Source organism: Arvicola amphibius, chromosome 1 (genome assembly GCF_903992535.2).
Source record: "Arvicola amphibius chromosome 1, mArvAmp1.2, whole genome shotgun sequence".
In the NCBI taxonomy this organism is placed as follows: Eukaryota; Metazoa; Chordata; class Mammalia; order Rodentia; family Cricetidae; genus Arvicola; species Arvicola amphibius.
Window position 1 is genome coordinate 84,281,465 of NC_052047.1, and position 21,531 is coordinate 84,302,995.

At 40.2% G+C, this 21,531-nt stretch overlaps 1 protein-coding gene across 8 annotated transcripts in view; it reads right to left on the reverse strand.

Annotated features, from left to right (window-relative positions):
* Positions 1-21,531, reverse strand: part of Ehbp1 (EH domain binding protein 1) — a 250,966-nt gene that overhangs the window by 34,895 nt on the left and 194,540 nt on the right. For 3 of the 8 annotated variants that reach the window (XM_038320899.2, XM_038320873.2, XM_038320933.2), the window contains 6 exons: positions 20,106-20,253; positions 13,967-14,074; positions 10,269-10,387; positions 7,894-8,032; positions 7,632-7,738; positions 4,905-5,028 (listed from right to left, as the gene is read on the reverse strand). In XM_038320899.2, the coding sequence (XP_038176827.1) occupies positions 4,905-5,028; positions 7,632-7,738; positions 7,894-8,032; positions 10,269-10,387; positions 13,967-14,074; positions 20,106-20,253 (745 nt within the window). The remainder of the gene's footprint in view (positions 1-4,904; positions 5,029-7,631; positions 7,739-7,893; positions 8,033-10,268; positions 10,388-13,966; positions 14,075-20,105; positions 20,254-21,531) is intronic. The other 5 variants (XM_038320910.2, XM_038320890.1, XM_038320882.1 and 2 more) reach the window with 4 other exon arrangements.

Consider the following 21,531-nt stretch of genomic DNA (forward strand, 5'->3'; position numbering starts at 1 on the left):
CCCACTGACCGTCTCCTTACTTGGTTTTTACTTTAAAAACACCTTAGAAAATCATCTTCAGGTGTTCATAATGGTTAATTAGAGAGTGCAACTGTTTTCTGAAGGCTGTATCAGTTAAAGCCAACCTAAAGACTAGCAAGGAGACGCATGCTTCCTTTAGCCAGTTTTATTCCTCTCCTATTCCAAGTGAGGATGCTCGGGGTGTGGGAGGGCAGAGAAGCCACGTGAAGAGGAGCGCAGGTCTGGTCCATCTGAGGGAGTCCAAAGGGTCAGCAAAGCGCTTTTCATTTTTATTTTATTTTGCTTGTCCTCCCCTCCCCCCACCTGCTCGGGAGACAAGGTAGCCTGGGCTGGCCTGGAACTTAGGATCTGCCTGCTTCACCTCCTGAACGCTGGGATGCCGGGTGTGGGCCACCACACTCAGCTTAAATATCTTTTTGCATGAACTAAATGGACACTGATCTGTTTCTTCTGAGTCGCCCTGCAAACCATGAAACAGCATGGAGAGGACCCACTGAACTGGGAACAGACCCTAGAGAGAGCGGGGTGTCACAGCCATCGCGCTAGTTTTGACTCCCGCTCCCCACTATCTCTCTCAGTCTCGGTTTCCTACCTGACAATGTGATTCTCAAAATTCCCAGTTACTACCAGACACTCTTGCAGAGGGATGCTGACAGACAAGAAACAGCGGTTCACGTGCTTCTCATGGAGCTAGCATACAAGCATGATGACTATGCCACCGCTGCCAGCTTCCGCAGAGACGACGCCTAGCTCTGGTGACCTCAAGAGACCAGTCAGCAGTAGTAACACATGTGTGTCCAATTGCCCCTCTCTTTTGCTGTATGTGGCCCAACCTACAACTTGTGATCTTGCCTTAGGCTCCCAAGTACTGGGATTACGGTTAGGAGCCAGCACACAGTGCCCATTTCTTTCCTTGAAACAGTTTGATATGACATGTGGACCCTCAAAAGATGAGACAGAGAAACTCAGAAGGCCACACAGAAAAGTATTTTTTAAATTCACTTTCCCCCTCTGAGTATATTCAAATGGCCATGGGGTGTTTTCAGCCAGCGCTCTAGGAAAAGCCTTGGAATAGGTTCCATTTGGCCCGGATTGAAGGCGGCCATCATGATCCGGTTTCTCATGGTTTAAGACTATAAAGCTTAAAGGTCCCTCTCATAAGTTTAATTTTTAAGCTCAAAATATTATTACTTAAAAAATTTCCCACATTACTTGGTGAAAACACTATGGTTTCATAGCAAGAAAATATGATGACTGTCAAACGGAAGCCAATCAGAGACGGCAAGGAATTAGTGCTCACCACAGTAACACAACCTGCAACACCCAGTCTAAGGATCCCACTGTAAACGGCATCCACCAGGGTTACAACTTGCTGAAAGATTCATGGGTGCAGCACTTACACACAGTGCCAGCCTGGAATATATTGACTATATATTTCTAATAAGCTTTGCTGAGAGCAGGGGAAGGTAAGGAGAGAACAGGATGAGTGAATCCGGCTATCCCCAGTTCTGGATTAACCGAGCAGCCTGATGGGAACCACTCTATACACACCCTTGTGCTTGCTTTGTCTCTGCCTCTACCGGCCTTCCCAGCTACTGCTTCTCACCTGTGGCGCCTTCTCATCTTGCTGCATGACCCACCAAGGCTCTCTCCCCTTGTTAGAGCAGCCTGTCAACATGCCAGGAGAAGGTCCAGCAGTTTGGGCCTCCATCCAATTTCTTCCTTCCCCCATCTTCTCAGAAAGGAAGTCCTTACAGCCCAGAGCTACTCAGCTTGAGGGATTTGGAAGTAGGGTTCAGGACAACTGTTAATATTATTTAGTTAGAACAGAGCTTCATTTGGAAAATGTATTTCGATTTCTAAATGTCACAGATAGACAGGACATGTATACAGACACTAAAAGACTCTTCAACCACGGAAAAGATGAAGACCCAGAATACGTCAATAGCACAGATGAACCGCAAAGAGACTATGCTAAGCTAAAGAGGTTAAGCACAGAAGGACTGTTAATTCCACTTGTATGAAACATCTAGAATAAAGTCAATTCAGAAACAAGATAGCAAAGAGTTCTTGGGTTTGGGAAGGAACGGAGTTACTGTAGCACAGAATTTCTACCTGCGTGATAAAATGTGTTTAAGAGGCAGCAATTAGATACTACGGAACTGCACACTTTCAAATGACGAATTTTAGATCATGTGCATTTTTAATCAGTAAAAAAATGAATATATCCAGTATGTACAGGTATATAGGAAAAAGTAGACAAAGAGATATTTCCCAGTTAAAAAAAGATATGGTAGATGTTGAGTATGATGGCATACGCCCATAACCCCAGCACTTGCAAGGCCGAGGCAGGCAGGAAGGTTATGAGTTCTAGGTTAGCACGGGCTATGTAGTAGGACTCCCATAAGAAAAAAAAAAAAAGACAGAGGGTGAAAAAAATGATGATAGAAAAAGAGATTGGAATAAAGAGCTAGAAAATCTGAAATTCCATGTTCAAGCTGTAACCCTGCCTTTACTATCTAATTTTATTTTGATATTTTGTATGTGCATGCACACGCACACCACACACACAGGGCTGCGCATCGAGCAACAGGACAGCTCTGTGGAGTCAGTTCCTTCCAGCTCTCCCTGCAGGTTGTCAGGCTTGTTCAGCAGGCACCTTTACCCACTGAGCCACCTCGCTAGAGCTAAGGTCATCGCACACGCACCATTTCCCCCACGTGGGCCTGCGTTTCCACGTGTGAAGAATAAGCTCTGCATATTTCTGAGGCTGAGCTTGAGAAAGTACACCAGCATCTCTAACGCAGCAGCCAAGAGGTACTGCGCAAACGAATGAAAGCTGGAACGTACTAGAACCCCGAGAGGAAAAAAGATAGTTTGCTGCTTTTGCTTTCTAGCACGCTATGCTGTGTTTCATATACTAACTAGTTTTTATCTTAATACGTTCTTTGTGCTGGAGGAGGCTTATTACAGTCCAAGGTGATTTTTTGAGCTTATCAAGTTGGGGCAGTTTTCATTTGAGTCTACAGCAGAGACCTGGTACGACAAAATTCTGTCTTGTGAATAAGGGATATAATCATCCCTGAAGGAATTCTAGAATCAATCTGTAGCCTACAACCTTTAGCTAAAACTAAAGAAGGCCATTTCCAAGTTCCACTGGTGACACACGGGTTGGGAAGGAGAATGTGAGTTTCTTTTGGTTATAACCTCAATAAACCAGTTCCATGTACGAAGGAGCGAGAGGCTCCTTGTATGGGCTCCATTTGTAACACATGCTTTATCCAGTACAGTCAGCAAAGCATTCTCTATCCACTTGTCAACACAACAGGAAGTCACCAGTCATCTTAAAATCATTCAAAAATATTAGAGATGCTATATTATCACATAGTTATATTTTATAGTAGCATAGCGAATATATTTAGAGTCCTCTAGAAACCAAAGAAAACTATAGATGTAAAACAATATATTGAGTTATAGATGTGTGCCTACTCTGCACAACTGCACATACAAAAGGCAAGACACACACGACACACATGACTTGTTAGGGTACTGATAAGCGTAATCTGGTGCAGTGAGAGGGACCATGGCAGGACTCTGGTGGCCTGAATTTTGTTCACGGTTTGTGTTTGGTGACCCACGTGACCCTGAGTACCTGCTATATCTGTCCCCTCATCAGCATGAGAGGTGTCATTAGTTACATCTCCCAAAGCCTTTCTGTTTTAAATATTAAATAGAAGAACTTATTCTTCCAAGTCTTCTAAGAAGCCTGAGTTCACTCAGAGAAGTGAGGAATCCTGACGCCACTACTGGCTTGGCAGGATCTAGGGAGCCTCAGGAGCAGCTTGGGAGTTCCACAGAATAGTGTGAAGCTCACTGGATCAGAAGACGCCCGGGATCCCTATGTGACTAATTTCTGATGTTGTTAAAACACACATTTTTAAATATCCCATATAAAAAAGCTTATTTCTGGATAAGTTTTATTATTGAATATAGTGCAAGAAAGCAGGCAAGAAGGCACAGCTTTCCAATGCTAAATCCCTGTTCTTTACAACAATCGAAAAACTAAACCAGCTAATTGGAATAGATTTTTAACTCTCATTTTTGGTAGGTTTTCATGACATAACTTACCTCTAATTTGATGTGAAGGGTTTGAACTTACTTCTCAATTGTTATCATTTTGGATGAGTAGCATTTTAAAGGAGCACACGTGTGCACATTCACAGAGTTCCTTTCCAATAGCTTATTGTGCTCTTAGATCTATACAATCTCCATTGGCAGTCAGCATTAAATGCCACTCCGCCCTCTGCTTAGGAGCTAACTTGCTGCACTCACCCGTCTTTACAAACCTGGCCATATACTTTAATCCTTTCAAATGCAGCTACGACATAAAGTATTACAGACTTTTAAAAACCTGTTCTCTTGAAAAAAAAATTGTGGAGCATCAGTAACCAGATAGTATTCTCAAATTTCAGTGATCTAGTCCACGGAGGCATCCCCTGTGCACACCGCTCTGCCTCACGCAGTACATGGCTTTAGCTGGCCAAATCTTTCTTTTTCCCCAATGAATCAGTAGAACAGTAAAGATCTACTTTTTTTTTAAGCAGTGGCATATCAATGAGGCGCAGATGTGTATTCCAACCCTGCATGGATGAGCACACTGTTCAATAGTGCTGGCTCACACGGTATCAGGGCGAGTTATCACTTCCCGTGAAGACACTCTTATCACCAGGGCCCAGAGAGGTGGCTGCAAATCGCAGCCTTTTTATTTTCAAGGCAGTTTTGCTGAACATTCAGGCTTCAAAGATTCACACTTCCAAAACTCTATAAGAGTTTGTGAACGCTCAATTTGCCAAAACTGTTTACAGTGTAATTGGGCACCGTACCTGTGTCCATGAGATAGCGGAGGCGCTTCTCCACCAGCGCGGCACGGGTGTCAATTTGCTTTTGCTCATTCTCTAGTGCTGCCAATTCTCCTACAACATACTGACTGGTGTCTTTGAACCCTTTCTGTTAACGAGAACAAACAGGAAGGGGGAAAAAAATCACTTGTAAGTTGCATTTTTCCTTTCTACAAACACTTAGTAAAGCACTTACCTAGAGAAGCGAACACACACTTAGAATCAACCTTAGTATCCAAACCCCACTCCTTGCCTGTGATTTAGGATCTTTCATATGCAGCCAGTCTAACTGTTGCAAAGACTGAACGCTGCAGCTGCTCAGTGTTACGTTTATAAATTTACACCCAGACTTGCCAGGTACAAAAAGTTAACAGCGAGTGTGATGGCCGCTTCCTAGCATGAAGCCAGTGACTTCAGCGCGGACAAGGCAGGGGATTCCCCTGTAGTGACTGTAAGATGGCATCTTTCATTCAAAAGCGAAGTATATGGAAGCAGGGCTTTACTATGAAGTTAATCCTTAAATTATCTAGATATCTTCTGTAGAAACAAACAAAAAAATTTAAAAGACACCTTTTTTGCTTGTGTGGGAATTATACCATTCAAAATATTTAAAGAACAAAAAGATGAGAAGAATGGTGGCCATGCCTGTAATTCCAGCACCCAGGAGGAGGAAGGGCAGGTAAGGTGCCTTTGTGCTGAAGGCCAACCTAATCTACCAAGTTTCTGCCTCACCAGGGCTACACTGTGAGGCTGTCTCAGAATTTAGAAACCAAGGGAAACAAAGTTTGCAGTATTTCCCTATTTTCTTCCAGATAGATCCTGTACATCTCTGAGTTGAAATGCTACAAATCTTTAGGGCTATACATTGCTACTTAGAATCTAATTCAACTAGTTCACTGCTTAATTTTCTCTTTAATCAAATTTGTATTTTTATTTGAAAGTTTACTTTCATAGTCACCCACAATTTAGGAGTGATCTTATAAGTTTTATTTGAATTCCAGTATAACTCTAAGTTTTAATTTTCATATACGTATATATGGTACTGTCACAGTAAATAAATAAAAAGCTCTCCTTGCAACTCTTGTACCCTTTGATATTGTAACCGATGGCTTGGTGGCTCCTCATCACCACCATCATCAATATGCGAAGCATTATTCATTCAGAGACAGAAGCAGCAGTCTCCTATCAAATGCTTTCCCAGCCCCAAAAGTACACTGACCGCTAAGAAAGCTGTGAGAGACTGTATTTAAGGCCCTCCTTAAACAATGAGACTTATAGTTATTACACATTCTCCTGGTCAATAAACACGTTCAATTCTACTTATAATGTTCACACTTTCTGAACTACTTAAAAACTGCATTCAATTTATGGCTGACTTTCAATTGTTAAATTGATTATGAGAGCTGATAAATTTAAAGTTAAAATGTTTCAGAAAATCATAACTCTGATAATCTTGTAGTCACTGAATACAATGACACTATATTGTTTAAAGATTCATACAAAATGGACAGTCTTCTATTTCAATGTGTGCTTCGGTAAGCATAAAACTAGGAATAACCTGGTGGATGCTTCTCACCTATGAGTCAGCACAGCATTTTCTAAAAATACTTTTTCTGTCTCCAGTCCCATCCAAAGGGATACAAACATCGTAGTTTACAGACAATACAAACATAAAAGCAGAGATTGTAGCAAACACTAAACTTCACTGCAGAGCACAAATTTCCTAATCAGATCGGTTAGTCCTGCAGTACTGAGGGCCAATCATCGGACTTCTTCAGTGCGAGCACACACTGCACAGGCAAATAGTCTACAGCTCACTAAGCTATGCCAAATGCTTTCTCAAGATTCTCCAGTGGTCTTTTTTTTTTTGTACTTAGACTTTTCTGGGTTTCCTAAAGGTGAAAAACATAAAATGGAGCACCTTTAGAGTCCCCAAATGCTGCTGCTAACTTCAAGTGGCACTTAAATGATTTTAAAATCTCCCAAAACATGATTTTTAACAAGAAAATATTCAAACTGTAGATAATACAAAAGTAACACTACTAAAGAGAGCTGCGCTTCTTTCTGGACAAAAATTCAAGTTAAAACTTGTTCTCCTTGCTTCTGTCCCGCAGCTGTCCATCAAAAGCAGCTTTCTCCCTGCGGTCTATCAAATATTTCCCTCACAAATCAATTTTACACATGATCAGCCCATACCCCTACTGAGCTGAACCTCCCCGTTAATTAAGTGAAGAAATTACCATATATATTATATTAATGCAAACATCATTCAGCTAGTAATTCACGGCTGATCTGGATAATGGAAAGGTTGAACACCCATTAACCCAAGCCAACAAAATGGGTTGGCTGAGAAATTCTAGCGGGTCTCATGTGACTTCTCCCTCTGACTGCAGCCCTGCGGTATCTGCTATTGTAATAATTAAAATCCTCCCGGTAGATCAATACTGGAATCTCTTTATGGGAAGTGCCCTGATGGAAATGTCTCAAGGAAGCTGGGGCTGTGGAACTCAGAAAAATTCATTTTTTTTTATCTGACAATTATCACCACACTGCAGACTAATTCAGCAGCGTACCCCTCTCACACTGCTTTGAATGCACTGGAGATTGACATCTTAAAAAACCTAACATCTCATTTTAACAAATAAAGGCACTATTTCCACATACAGTTTGGAATTATCAGCAATCATGAAACCACACAAAAAATTAATATACATTAAGTACTTCATCTTCTGATGGCTTCCTCTGAGTCTCAGTTATCGTTGCCTTCTCCTCGTTTCCTCTCTTTGGATCTTCCTGTATTGATCTCTGTCTTTTCATCTCTTAAAAAAAGGGGAGAGGCATGTAAAATTATTATAAAGCTTGATATTTATATATTGAAATGTGGCTTTACATTATCAGCATTTCTGTATTTCATACATATACACCTACAGTTAAGCACCGCTACATCATGAGACAGTTCTAAAAGCGTTCCTACCTGGTCTATTCTCAACATACTGACTGAAAGACTGGAGTTGAGTTTTTCTGACTGTAGAATCCTTGCTGAACACAACAGGATTTCTGAAACGTTCTGTTGCTTTTTGTAATCGCTCAGTCCGAAGATCTTCCACGCCATTCTAAAAGCAAAAGGATAAAAACAGCACGATAGTTCAGAATAAGGAATTACAAGCCAGGGAGGTGATTTTTACCAGTTTAAGGTAACGCTGACGTTTCTAAGCTATCTGGCAGCATTTTAAAACACTATAAATAGCTCAACAGCAGGCTCTATGGCCAGTCAGCAAAAACTCTGGGACACATGGTTTAAACCCTTGATGACTTTGATGTGTCAGACACCACAAGCCCTTGTGTCTTCCACCGGTGATAAGCATCACTAGAAGCTATGCTACCTCCTCTGCCCCACGACTCTGCCCCGTCTGTCTGTAGTCCTAGGACTTGTATGACAAGAAGAAATAGTTTCCAATTTTATGCCCATTCAGATGAACCATTAATGCTGGGCGAGGGCTAAAAGGATGGATTATAACACTACCCCACTGAACGGAATTTCATCAGCTATAACTTTCCAAAGCCTGATTTGTAAGTAAGCCCTTTACAGCCAAGGAAACTACAATTATCTTTTCTGGAGCTTCCTATGTTAATACTGGTAACAAATTCAAATGGTTCTATCAACAAGAAATATCCCAGAAGACTGAACCACTGCAATGTGTGGAAGCTGCAGATACCGAGGTGCTGTGTACCAAACAAATATTTCATTTTATACCTAATCTTTTATTATTTTTATTAAGTGTTTTGAAAGTAAATAGGGAAAGGCTAAGATGCATGACTAATAGCCGAGCCTGCTGGAACCGGTTATCAAAAGCTACCAAGACTTTGCCCTTCCTCTGCATTGAGACAATCAGTAATGAGAGAGCCCTCCAATGGCCTATTCTCTAGCCTCAAGGAGGCCTGGGCACAGAAGCCTCCAGGGAAGGTAACAGTTTATCCTTTTCCACAAACACAGAATGCCTCATTTATAAATGTGTAAACTGCATTTTATTAAAAAAAATAAAAACCCAAATCAATGCTGAAAGCTGCAAGGGAGCAGATGGACGGTGTGTTCTTTCTAAACACCATTTTTCAAATCCCCAACTAAAGAGTCAGACAAATGCAATCTGTTTAAAGTCTATGTTTTGTTGGAATAACTTTAGAAATTACTACAAAAGAGCTTTTTGGAAAACAAAATCAGCTTCATATATGTAGATGACTAACTTATGAAAATGAAACAACTGTTTAATTTTTTAAAAAGTTGCCTGATGTATTTATCATTATGATCACTCTTATAATATCTTAACTAGATAATTAGGATACAAATATTTTTGGCTTTAATTTCTTAAAGTATGATTTTTTTTAACTTATTCTAATAATTATCCAATAGTTTAAAACTCAAGTCTTTACTAAGATAAACAAACATGGTTAATATTTTTAGGGCTGGCAACATGCTAAAATATCAGTATGATTAGCCAGCAAATCCCATCTTAAGAAACCTTTTTAAGACTAGGAACTTCTGCCACTTTACAAATGTATTCCTCTAAACCCACTAATTCAGTTAGCCTTTTCAATCCATTGTATTATTCTTAGGCAAGCTTCATTCTGCATTAAATCCAGAGCAGAAAGCTAAATTGAACGCAAAAAAAAAAAAAAAAAAAAAGAAAACGAAAAAAAAAAAAAAAAGACAGCAGACCCAATCCAGGCTTCCTTTTATTCAGAGATAGAGAGAGAAGTCTTCTGCCTCCTCCACCACACACTTTCATCGCCAATTACAGACACGACATTACAGAGAGCAATGAGAGCCATTGTTTTGGGGCTTCAAAGCCGCTCTGTCAGGGGGAGGAAATCCTCTCAGTCAGCAGGGCAATCCCCACAGTCCGCAGGTGGGTGAAAAGTTACACAGGACTGCGGTCCCCAAAGCTGGAGAAATGCTAATGACAGAATGTGGGGAAAGGAGGTGGGGTGCTCGGGTGGCGACAATAGAGAGAGCCTGCAATAACAATAATGACATGCACACAAGGCCACTTTGTCTAAAATGCAGATAAGAGTCACAATGGCACAAATTTCATACACGCTGCTTTAAATGCTATAGTCAGTCACGTTACTATGTTCAGGTATGACAGAGTCTTAGAAATAACACCAACTGCTCATTTGCATGGGTAAAAGATTTAGACAGAAAACCATTCTAGAGTTCTCTTGGCAATATTCCTCTTAGCAAAATCAGAGTTCAAGAACAGTTTCGTATGCCCTCGAATTGCTTGAGGCAGATGAAACAGCAGTTCTCTAGGGTGAAGCAGCTAAGGCAGCTGCTGAGTTAGCGAGACTTACCTTTTGCTCTGCGATATCAGTTGCAGCTTTCTGGGAAGCACTGGAGAGAGAGTTTGCCACCTGTGGCTGGGCTTCTAAGAGCTTCTTCAGCTTCAAGTCCACCAATTTACTATTTTGTTCTGTTAAACATGCAAATACCATGAATGACAGATAAGAGGACTGAGATGCACAGGCCATTAATTTTAGGTGACATCACAAGAGTAATATTAAATTTCAAAAGACATTGGGGCTAAGACAACACATCAGACTAGACACATAGAGAGTTCTTTTGCTATATATTTCACCTTCAGGGTTAATCCCTTAAAAATATGTCAACATGCTTTAAAGATAATGAAGTTATGCTATAGGTATTATTTATTACGATTACCTGAAAAACAGAAACACATCATACACACACACATAACTATATGCACAGTACACAATAAAACAAAAAACTAGATATTAAAGAGATGCTTTCTTTGTTTACTTTTTTTTGAGATTGGAATTTCTCTGTATTCCTGGCTAGCTTGGAACTCACTACGTAGAAAAGGCTGGGTCTGAACTTGGAGTGATCCTCCTGCCTCTGCCTCCCAAGTGCTGGGATTACAGGTGCCTGCCACTAACAAACCCTGACACTTAAATTATATTACTCTACCATTTTAATTATTTTAGTATGTTAAATTTACACATGCAATAGCATCTTAAAACATGGTATTCATATGATCTTGGTAACATACACACTATCAGAATCCATGGGTACATATATAGCCAACATCAAAATAGTGTATGTTTGCAAATACTTTCTACTTAAATAGCAGAAATATAATAAAGATTATGATTTTAGAATGTGTTAAAAATAGATAGAAATGGAAGGCAACCAAACTATGACTATAACTTTTCAAAGAGACAGTTTCAAATTATTTTACCAAGTACATTAACCTCTAATAATAAAGTGATTCAAAAATGAGTTGAAACAAGTATTTCTACTTAAAATCACACACAAAGTGATTTTTTTTAAAAAAACAAAATGGTTGTAAAAGGCATGCCAACTTTTGGAGAATGGTATTTTTCACAAAGATTAATAACTTTTCTAATTATAATATTCTTATTAAATGTCATTATCATTGCTTTCATGCAAATTTTTCAGTTTATACTGCCAGGCTTCTTTTTTAAACAATATCTGATGAACTATGGTCAAACCAAGATAAAGATTGAACAATTTATTATTAAAACATTATGACTTTTATACACATATTAAAAAAGGAATTTTGGAGAAAATAAAGCATGACAAAAATTATATTATTTTCTGTGTGCTTCCAGATTCCAGCTTGTATTCCTATTTTTTATTATCATAACAGCAGCTATGGGCTGCAAAGCCTCCACTTATACACGCTGAAGAGCCGTGCCGGCTGTGGGAAAAGCTGGGTTATGTTATAATCCTAGCAGCTGGAAGGCTGAAGCAGGCAGATTACCAGAGCCACCAGGTAGACTAGGCTAACACTGGGGGTTCCTGGCAGCCTGAGCTACAGTTAGAGTCTATCTCAAATAAAACAAAACAAAGACCCCGAGTAACCCCAAACAGGAGGTGGAGGCATGCTTTTCTTTAGGTGAATTTTCTTAGTTTTACTTTGTATTAGTTACTTCTTTGTGTGTGTTGTGTATGTGTGTAATGTGTGTGTGTGTGTGCACGCACATGTTTGGACTTGCTTGTGTGCTAGACACCAACACTGGATGTCTTCCTTAGTAGCATCTGATATTGTTGAGACTGGGTCTCTCACTCCATGAACCCGGACTCAAGCTCTGGGCTAGCCTGGCTGGCCAGCAAGCTCCAGGGACCTGCCTGCCACTCCCTGTCTGTGCTGAGCTTCCAGAACGGGGCTTCCACACCTGACTTTTGGAGATCAGAACTTAAGAGGCTCATGATTGTATCACAAGCACTTTCTTGAATAAACTATCTCCCCATCTCAGAGAGATTTTTTTTCCCAAGTGTAAGAGTCAAGCTTGCCATGATTAAAATTAGCCAGATTTTAAAAAAATATCCCACAAAAGTTATGGTAGCTAATTTCTCCACATTACCTAATAAATGGTTACTTTCCCCTAACTTTCTAATTTACTTTAAAAGGAGATACACATTGCTGATTTTATTAATTTTATAATTACATAATTAGAAGTCAATCTTCAAGTCCTCAATAGTAAAAGGTTATTGAGAAGTCTCTTCCCTCCCTCTGCTTTCTCTCCTCCCCTGCTCAGTTTCTAAGAAAGAATTCTGTAATTGTATAGGGAGGACAGGTAGACAGCAATAAGAATATTTTCTTAGGGGAAAACTAGAGATAAATTCTACATTTTTAAGAAAGAAGCTGGAGAGATGGCTCAGTGGTTAAAAGCACTGTCTGCTCTTATAGAAAACCCAGGTTCGATTCCGAGCACCCACACGGAGGCACAAAATTGGATGTAATCCCAGTTCCAGGGGATCAGATGCCTCCTTCGGGCTTCTAAAGCACTAACCACAGAACATGGTACACAGACATACCTGTAAGAAAAGTACCCATATACATAAAACAAACAAAAATAAAAAAGAACTAAAAGGTAGTTTAATATTGAGCTAATCATTAAAAATGGTTTCCTTAAATATCAGAATTTTCTTGAACTATACTGTACTCTGGCTGCTATACAGTAAGAGTGTATCTTAATCTGAGTCACAAGGGAGGTACTGACAAAAGGCCCTGAGTTTTCTCGGCACTCCTTCCCTGCACGGCTGTTTCCTGGAGAAGTCAAAGAGCAGTCAGCCTGCAAGGATACGCCGAAGGTGCCGAAGAGCGCTGCTGTCATCCCATGGACCCATGCAGGACAGACCAACTCCTTATCTTCATGTTTAGAGAGAATGCCAGAGTCCTTTACTGCTGTAAGTAACTGGAGAAACATGGCTGGAGCCACTTGGGTATACACAACTCTGGATTGCTATCTGCTGCTACTTCTGAAGGCAAGGCCTACAGAACACACACCAAAGGAAGCTCTTCAGAGTTCACAGGAGAGGAAAAGCAAACTGCAGTGGGACTCACATGTGACGCGACGTGGATCTAACTGTAGTCCACACAAGGAGTTTTCAAAGTGCCTACTGTAATCAACTGTTCAGCCAATGTAAAACTGTGATAATGTTTAGAGTAAGCAAGACACTTGCAAAATCATACGATTAAGACTATTTTGAGAGAAAAATCTCACACTAAAGCCCAGGTTGGCCTCAAACTTGCTATGTAGTCCAGGCTGGCCTGGAACGTACTCACTATCCTCCTACTTTAGCCTTCTGTACCAACATACTCCGTACCGCCGTTACTAATTCTGAATCAAGTCTGATCTATGGGCTCAGCTCTAGATCTGAACTAATCCACAGCTATTCCACATGTGGTATACGATAGCAATCACAATCCTTAAGCAGTGAGGGAGCCACTTACTGAATGCCTATCAACTGAAACTTAGATTATCAGTAATAAAAGAACCTATGTCATAATTTACTATACCAATGTTAAGCTATTTGAACATTCAGCTAAATTCAACCAAAACCAAAATAACATAAAAATTAATGGACGGTGGATTTGACTAAATGATTAGTGAGGGCATACGATGTAAAGAGACTACAAAATAAATTATTATTGATGATATAGAAATATAATCATAAATTTTGCCATGCAATAGGACACAAAACATTTATAATTTGAAATTACCGGGAGTATCAAGGTCATTTTCTATATTAGTAAGTTCATCTCCACCTCCTACCACAAAGCCTTCAGGAGTGTCCTCGTTAGTATCTATCTCAATATTATCATTTTCATCTGTAAGAACATGTAGCAATAATGTTAGTATATCATTTATATCTTATACCCTTTGTCCTCAGCTCTAAAGGAGAAAAACTAATATTTCAATGACAGCTTCTCAAACAGAAGTATGACAAAGATAAGCAAATTAAGAACTTAGTTCAAGTCACTTTCCACTGTTGGTTTAACAGTTATATTTTACATTCTTATGTCACAGCTGAATTATCACATTAAAGCAAATGTAGAAGTTTTGACAATTTGCCACCCACTGCCTCTGAATCACTGAACTCATTAAGTCCTTGTGTTTTATTGTATAATCTACTTAATAATCTCTAATACAATAACATATGAAAATAAAGTTGACTTAGTGAAAAAACATCCCAAACTCTCAGTTTCATTTTTATCATTTATTACATATACATATATGCATTATATGTATAAGGCATTATATGTAATATATAATACACAAAGACATCCTTGTTTGATTTTTGGCTTTCCAAGTAGCCACCTAGAGTTCTAATAACAGTTAACATTTCACAGACTTTCCATACACTGTGTAAGCCAGTTATAAGAAGAAAACAACAAAGAAAAAAGATGGGGAAGAGCCTTCTCCTGGCAGGTGAGGAACGGGGGATACAGAAATTGCTGCTGGGAGCAGAAGCTAAAGCATTACGTGTGTGGCTATATTCTCTAAGCACAGTCAGCTGAGAGCTCTTTTCTGATCAACTACCCCAGCACAGCTATTCCGCTCGTTCCCTGAAGGTGAACACCTTCACTTCACGGTCCTTAAAACTTCTCCAAATAATTCTGTAGCTTAGCAAATGAATTAGCAAATACTTCCAAGTGCTAAAAAGGTAGTCAAACACTTTTTTGCAGTAATCTGTGCCAGAGACATTAACTATTAATGATTTCAGGAGAGCTAGTTACACTTGGCAGCTGTCAATCAGTCACCATTGATTACTAGCCACAATTAATCTAGAGCCAAAGAACAAAATTCAGTATTCATTCTTTTACTCCAAAAAACCAAAACAAACCAAAAGCAAGCAAGCAAACAAACAAACAAACCCCACTACATTGGTGGTTCTTATCTGGGGGGGGGGGAAATCATGTATCAGATATTTACATTAAGATTCATAACAGTAGAAAAATTACAGTTATGAAGTAGAAATGAAGAAAATTTAATGGTTGAGGTCACCACAACACAAGGACCTATTAAAGGGTCACAGCATTAGGAAGGTTGAGAACCACTGGTCTAGAGTATTCTTTTAGGTAATTTGTAAAACACTGTGCTAGATGCTGAGGAGATATGTGATTATAATACCATGTAGGACCAGAGTTATGGGATTAAAAAAGAAGGTACTGAGCAATTCCAAAGATACAAAGATTACTCTTTGCCAGTGACATCAGGATTTCTTTCTTGGAAGTAGGAACACGTAAGTTAGGTCAACTGAGGGGAAAGCATTATAGGCACGAAGGAGGAAAGCTAGGGTCTGCTCTGTCCAGTTTGCTGAGGCATACTTGAAGGGAAATAACAGAAGGTAAGGCTTGAAGGGCAGGACTGGAGTGAACCCAGAGCCCAGAGGGGCGGAATAGGCATCTAAATGTGGGTGGAGATGAAGAGATGGTGCTGTCTCACAAGATTTCGTAGTTTCCAGTGGAAATATCTGATTGTAACTGTGAAGTGTGTGCAGTTCACTTTAGGCTTCAGTATGACTCTTACAATGCTGCTCTTGATTACACTTTCTTATCTTTAAGTGAAAAAAAAAAAACATAAGCATCGGAGGGACTGTGGGTTGGAGGATGCTACGCAGGCAACGCCATTATCCGTGCCAAACTGCTGACCTAGCTGTTGTACTAGAGAACAGAAGAGCTGCAGGTGAGAAATCTGGGTTGGAAACTGTTGTGACCTGAAGACGGAAAGCCTAACTAAAAGGACCATAACAAGATTTGAAACTGACCGGAATCTGAGCTATGGGGAAGGGGTAAGAAGCGAGGCAAGCACTTCAATCTTAAACAATGGTTTTGCTTTGGAAAGTGGTGAAGAACACAAAGTCCCGTGTCATGTTAAATGGGTGCCATTTATATTCTTTCCAGAAAAAATGAATCCTCCACTTATACTACCACTCATCAATAATATCAGTATTGCTAGACTTACATAAAATGATTACTGTTTGGGAAGACTAAACTAAAAACCGATTTTCTATCAGCTCACCCTATAAATGAGGTTTTACTTGCTAGTCACTAACCAGTTTTGAAATGCACGCTAAGTTCTTTTCAGCACATCTCAGCAACCTGTGAGAATACTTTAAATGCACTGTAGCAGAACTCAAGTACATGTTTATGTGTATGTGTGTATGTGCACATGCATATGTGTATTGAAAGATACTACACCCACATCTATGCATCTACACACATCAATCACTACAGTCTTCATGGCTAACCATGGAAAAGCTAGCGAGTGAGTAAAACCAAAAGTAGAGATCCAGTACATAAATATGAAAGAGAGACAAGTGTGGTCTGTGGTCCGTGTTCCATGTGCAGGGCATGAGATATCAGCTATGCAATAGGATGTGACAAGGATACCGGCTGACACTGCATAACCTGGCAGTGGGCACCACTGCAGCACAGCAATGAAGCCAATCCTACATGGAAACCAGGATATCTGATGATAAAAGGAGGATCTACAATGCCAAGAAAAAACATCCAAGCTTGTCATTAAAAATACATTCAGAAAAATAGATTCAGAAACAAGTTTCTCACCTTTTTAAAAAATATTCTCAAACAAGGTCTCCATAAAATTCAGAACTTTCTATCAGAAATGCCCTGGGCATGGTGGCACGCACCTTTAATCCCAGCTCTCGGGAGGCAGAGACAGGCAGATCTCTGTGAGTTCAGGCCAGCCTACAGAGTGAGTTCTAGCACAGTCAAAGATGCACAGAGAAACACTGTCTCAGAAAAAAAGATAGGAAATACAATATAAATATTATAGTCCTAATAGAAGATGAAAATAACAATCACTGAAATCTAAGATTTTATTTCGGCCCAATGCACTTAGTGATTCACACTATCCCAAGTTATAACAGGAACTGGATTCCTATGAATCCATGTGAACTTTGGATATGCTATATGAGGGTCAGCAAACTACCAGACAGGGGCAGAATTCATCCCCACTGCTTTTGAGGGGCTATGCCCATTCATTCAAATATAATTCAAGGCTGCTTTCAGACTACACAGGCCGAGTCGAGCAGCTGTGGTAGACATCCGGTGGTCTACAAGTGTAAATTATTTACTCTGGCCCACATTAAGATGTTTGCTGGATTCTGGCTTAGACAAGTGGCTAGAGTTGCTGGAAAGGCAGGTGCGTATGTATGCATGCGTGTGTGTGTGTGTGTGTGTGTGTGTGTGTGTGTGTATGCATTACGTTTGAATTTCAGGAAGATCTTCCCTCTATCTTTCCTAAAAGTCTTTCTCCTGCTCACAGCCTTGGTCGCTACAGCTTGGACAGGAGGTGCGTGCGGGTGCTGAGGCGGGGACAGTCTCACGCCTGCTCCTCTATGGGTATCCCGAGGACAGAGAACAGGCCTGCTCCACTTGCCTTACGTCAACCTTTTTGTTTTTCATCTGCACCTGCATGGTTTCTGTAGGAATAATCACAAACCGCCAAGTTTTAGGGTCAAGGCGTCCATCCATGAGTAGTTAGAGTAAATGCTCATGTAGAGTCGTAAAAACAAGAGTGGAAATGGGATAGCATGTTAAGTGAAAGAAGCCAGGCAGGCATTGGCAAGCAGGATTTCCCATCCACGACATTTTCTTTTTTTTTTTTTTTTTTTTTTGATAAGCTATTTTATTTTTTTTTATTTTTTTATTTTTTTTTTCTTAATTTATTTTTTTTTTCTCATGGTTTATTTTTTTTTTATATTTAAAAATTTCCATCTCCTTCCCTCCTCCTCCCCCTCCCTCCCCTCCTTCTCCCCTTTCTCTCCCCTCCTTCTCCCCCTTCCCTCCCCTCCCCTCCACCCATACCTCCCCTCCCTCCCTCTCAAGGCCAAGGAGCCATCAGGGTTCCCCACTCTATGCTAAGACCAAGGTCCTCCCAACTCCCCCCAGGTCCAGGACCACGACATTTTCAAACAGAATGGAGACTAGCAGATGGGCCCAGCAGGGGAAGACAGGCTAAGGAGATGATTGGGTGTACGGGAAAATTCCACAGTGCCACCGAACAGCCCCAACCTTAGCTCCTGCTCTTTTATTTACTTTGACTGTTAAATGATGTCAAATCCATGTCTTTGCTTTCCCCCACTGTAAGAAGAGCTCCAGTCACGGGCTGCAACTCTGAAAAGGTTTCTTGGTCTAGTCTAGCCTTGATATACACTTACAACTGGGGTTGTATTTTTCTCTGTAATATTTCACCCGAGGAGAGGGTCTACAGCCTTCGACAATTTATTCTGTAAGTGTGTGCCTGTGTGTGTTAGTAACAATGACGGAATAATGACCGAACATCTGTGGTAGGCAAATACTCTACCACTGATCTACATCTGAAGACCTCAACTTGAGTTGTATCACAAAGATATCTATCACTTAAGGCATAGCCAGCCAATATACCCTATGCCATTAACTGCATTAACTACAACTTTATTCCCTAGTCTCCATGACACTGTCATCTTATAACTGTAAGCTTTTAATATAAGGAATCAATTAAAACTCAAGGCAGCAACTTTTAGTTTACTTTGAATAAACTCACCATTGAACTGGAGGGAGCTTTCTTTTGTTTCAGCTCTCTATGGTTTTATTCAAGTCCTTATTTGCCTAATCTTCAGGGTAATAATAATATTCTAAGATGAACTAAGGACAAGTACCTGATACGTTCTATTTGATAAATAGGTTATGACTCTGAAATAAAAGCTCACAGGCTTCTTGAATATACTTCCAGCAAACGTGAAGTTTCAAATCGAGGATGGCCAAACTGAGTACTGAGAGGCAAAATTAAAATTAAATTTTATTTATATGCTCCATGTCTCAATATTAAGCTTAGCTGCAAATACTGAAGATGTTCTTCTCAGAGTAAGGACAGTAGAAGTGACCCAAAGGAAACTGCTATGGAACACTGCAACAATTTACACATGTGGCCGAGGCCTGATGCGCTTAGTTTTTCCTTCCACTGCTGGGGTTACAAGTATATACCAGTGCACCTGGCTAAAACTATGTTTTGCATTTCATTTTGTGTGTGCAGGGAGGAGGGTGACTATAACAGAGCCCACAAGTGGAGGTCATAGGACAAAGTACAGAGATTGATTCTTTCCTCATGCCACGGACATGGCAAGGATTGAGTTTAGGGCAGAAGGCATGGTGCAAAATGCTTTTACCAGTTGAGCCATCTCACCAGCACAGAATATCACGAGATCTCATTCGAAGGAAAGTGCTAGAGCTGGTGGTGATGCTTAGTGGCAAAACGCACACTTAACATGCACTAGACCCTGGTTCAATCTCCAGCATAACCCAAGCAAGGTTTCCCAAGGAAAAGCTCAGCCCTGGCAAGGTTCACAGTCCAGACGTGAAGGACGTGACTGCATTTTACCTACTTGTCCAATGGTGAGACACCAAAGGATATCACAAACGACATTCTGTACGTGGTTTCTGCTAAAAAGTGCCATCTCCTCCTCTTCCTCCTCCTCCTCCTCCTCCTCCCCTTTTCCCCTTTCCTTTTCATTCTCCTTTTTGATTTTGAGGCAGGGTCTTACTATGAAGCCAAGACCAGCCTCAAGCTTGAAACCACCTCAGCATCCTAAGTGCCAGGATTATAGGCTTGTGTCCCCATAGCCAAGCTAAAGAATGACGCTTGTATTAAAAATTAGGGCAAAAAGTTGACTTGGAAATACCAACAGTTCTCTTCTGATTTACTGTACTTTCTTTAGCTTAAAAAAAAGCATCAATAGGCTAGAAAGTTTACGGTTTTGATTTAACATTTTGAAGGAAGAATAAGAAGTGCTAAAAGACCCACTGAAGATTTTTGGGTTCTCTGTAGAATATTCTACAAAATTCTTTAGCTCACCTCCAGACGCCTTTGACCTTTCTTTCAACTTTTCTGCAGCCATTTCACCATAGCTGGGAAGTTCTGACATCTTCACTCCGCATCGAGCTTCTGCTATTAGCTGACGAGCCCTCTCTCTCAGCTGCCGACGTCTCTCTTCATCTTGCTGCTAAGATATATTGAACAGTTGCCAGCTCAGTAATTGACAGAAATGCAATTTCATTTTCAATCTGATCATCGTGATAGGAGCTGGTTACAGCATGGTGCTTGGCCCACATTATAAACAGGATGCTCTGCATCAGCGGGATGTCACACCGTTTTAAAAAGACACTTTAGCACCAGCTCTTTAAAACATTTACAAATCATTGTACTAAAACGGCCATCACAAATTTAAATTAAAGAATGTTTGGCAATACATGCTATTAAAGAAAAGGCAGAAATTATTAATGAAAGAATAGACTTAGAGAAGGAAGTCACAATCATCAGAATAGACTTTTAATTAATTGTTTTTCAAATAATATTTAACTTGCCTATTTTTTAATAAAGGTATTGAGCACTATCTATAAGACGCCTTGATACTGTAAAACACAGCTACATGATATAGATCAAATAGAAGGATGGTATTTCTTCCATATAGTAAGATAGTAGATCAGTTAGCAGTTCCAACTTAGAAACTGCCAACAACAACATAATGGTGATGTGAGATTCTTTTTTGCTACATCTCCTCCTAGATGCACAATAAGAAAAAAAAACTAACAATAAAGCCTAATAAAATTACTGAATTTAAAATTACTAAAGCTTACAACAAATATGTAGGGCAGTTGCTGAGTACCTAAAAGGGGTTATTAAGAACTGTAAGCAGGGACCCAAGAGATGGCTCAGCAGTTAAGAGAAAACCCTATGCTACTAGGGGACTGAGAGCGGATTCCAGCACCCACGTAACAAGCGTAACAAGCGAGGTATGATCTGCAACCCCAGCGCTGTGCAGCACTGAGACAAGAGCAGGGGCTTTCTGAGTCCAGGTTCTACGGTGGAGAATGATAGAATAAGATACCTGATGCCTTCTCTGGCTTCTGTGTGCACATACAAGACATATACATTCAATGTTCATGTAAACACACACACACACACACAGAGAGAGAGAGAGAGAGAGAGAGAGAGAGAGAGAGACAGAGACAGAGACAGAGACAGAGAGACAGACAGAGTGGGAGGGAGAGAGATGTCAATACAATGGGAAATTGCTTTGTAAACTTCAAAGTTTATAACATAAGGCGAAACCTACAATAATCTGGCTCTAGCATCTTTGGAGGCTCTCTTCTCTAACATCTGTCCACATCAAATTGCTTACATAAACCTATATATCACATGTGCCTGTGGTTTGAATACATCATTCCCCTTTCTGGACCATGCTCATTTGTCAAGATCTAGCTTCCACTCACTAAGCCTC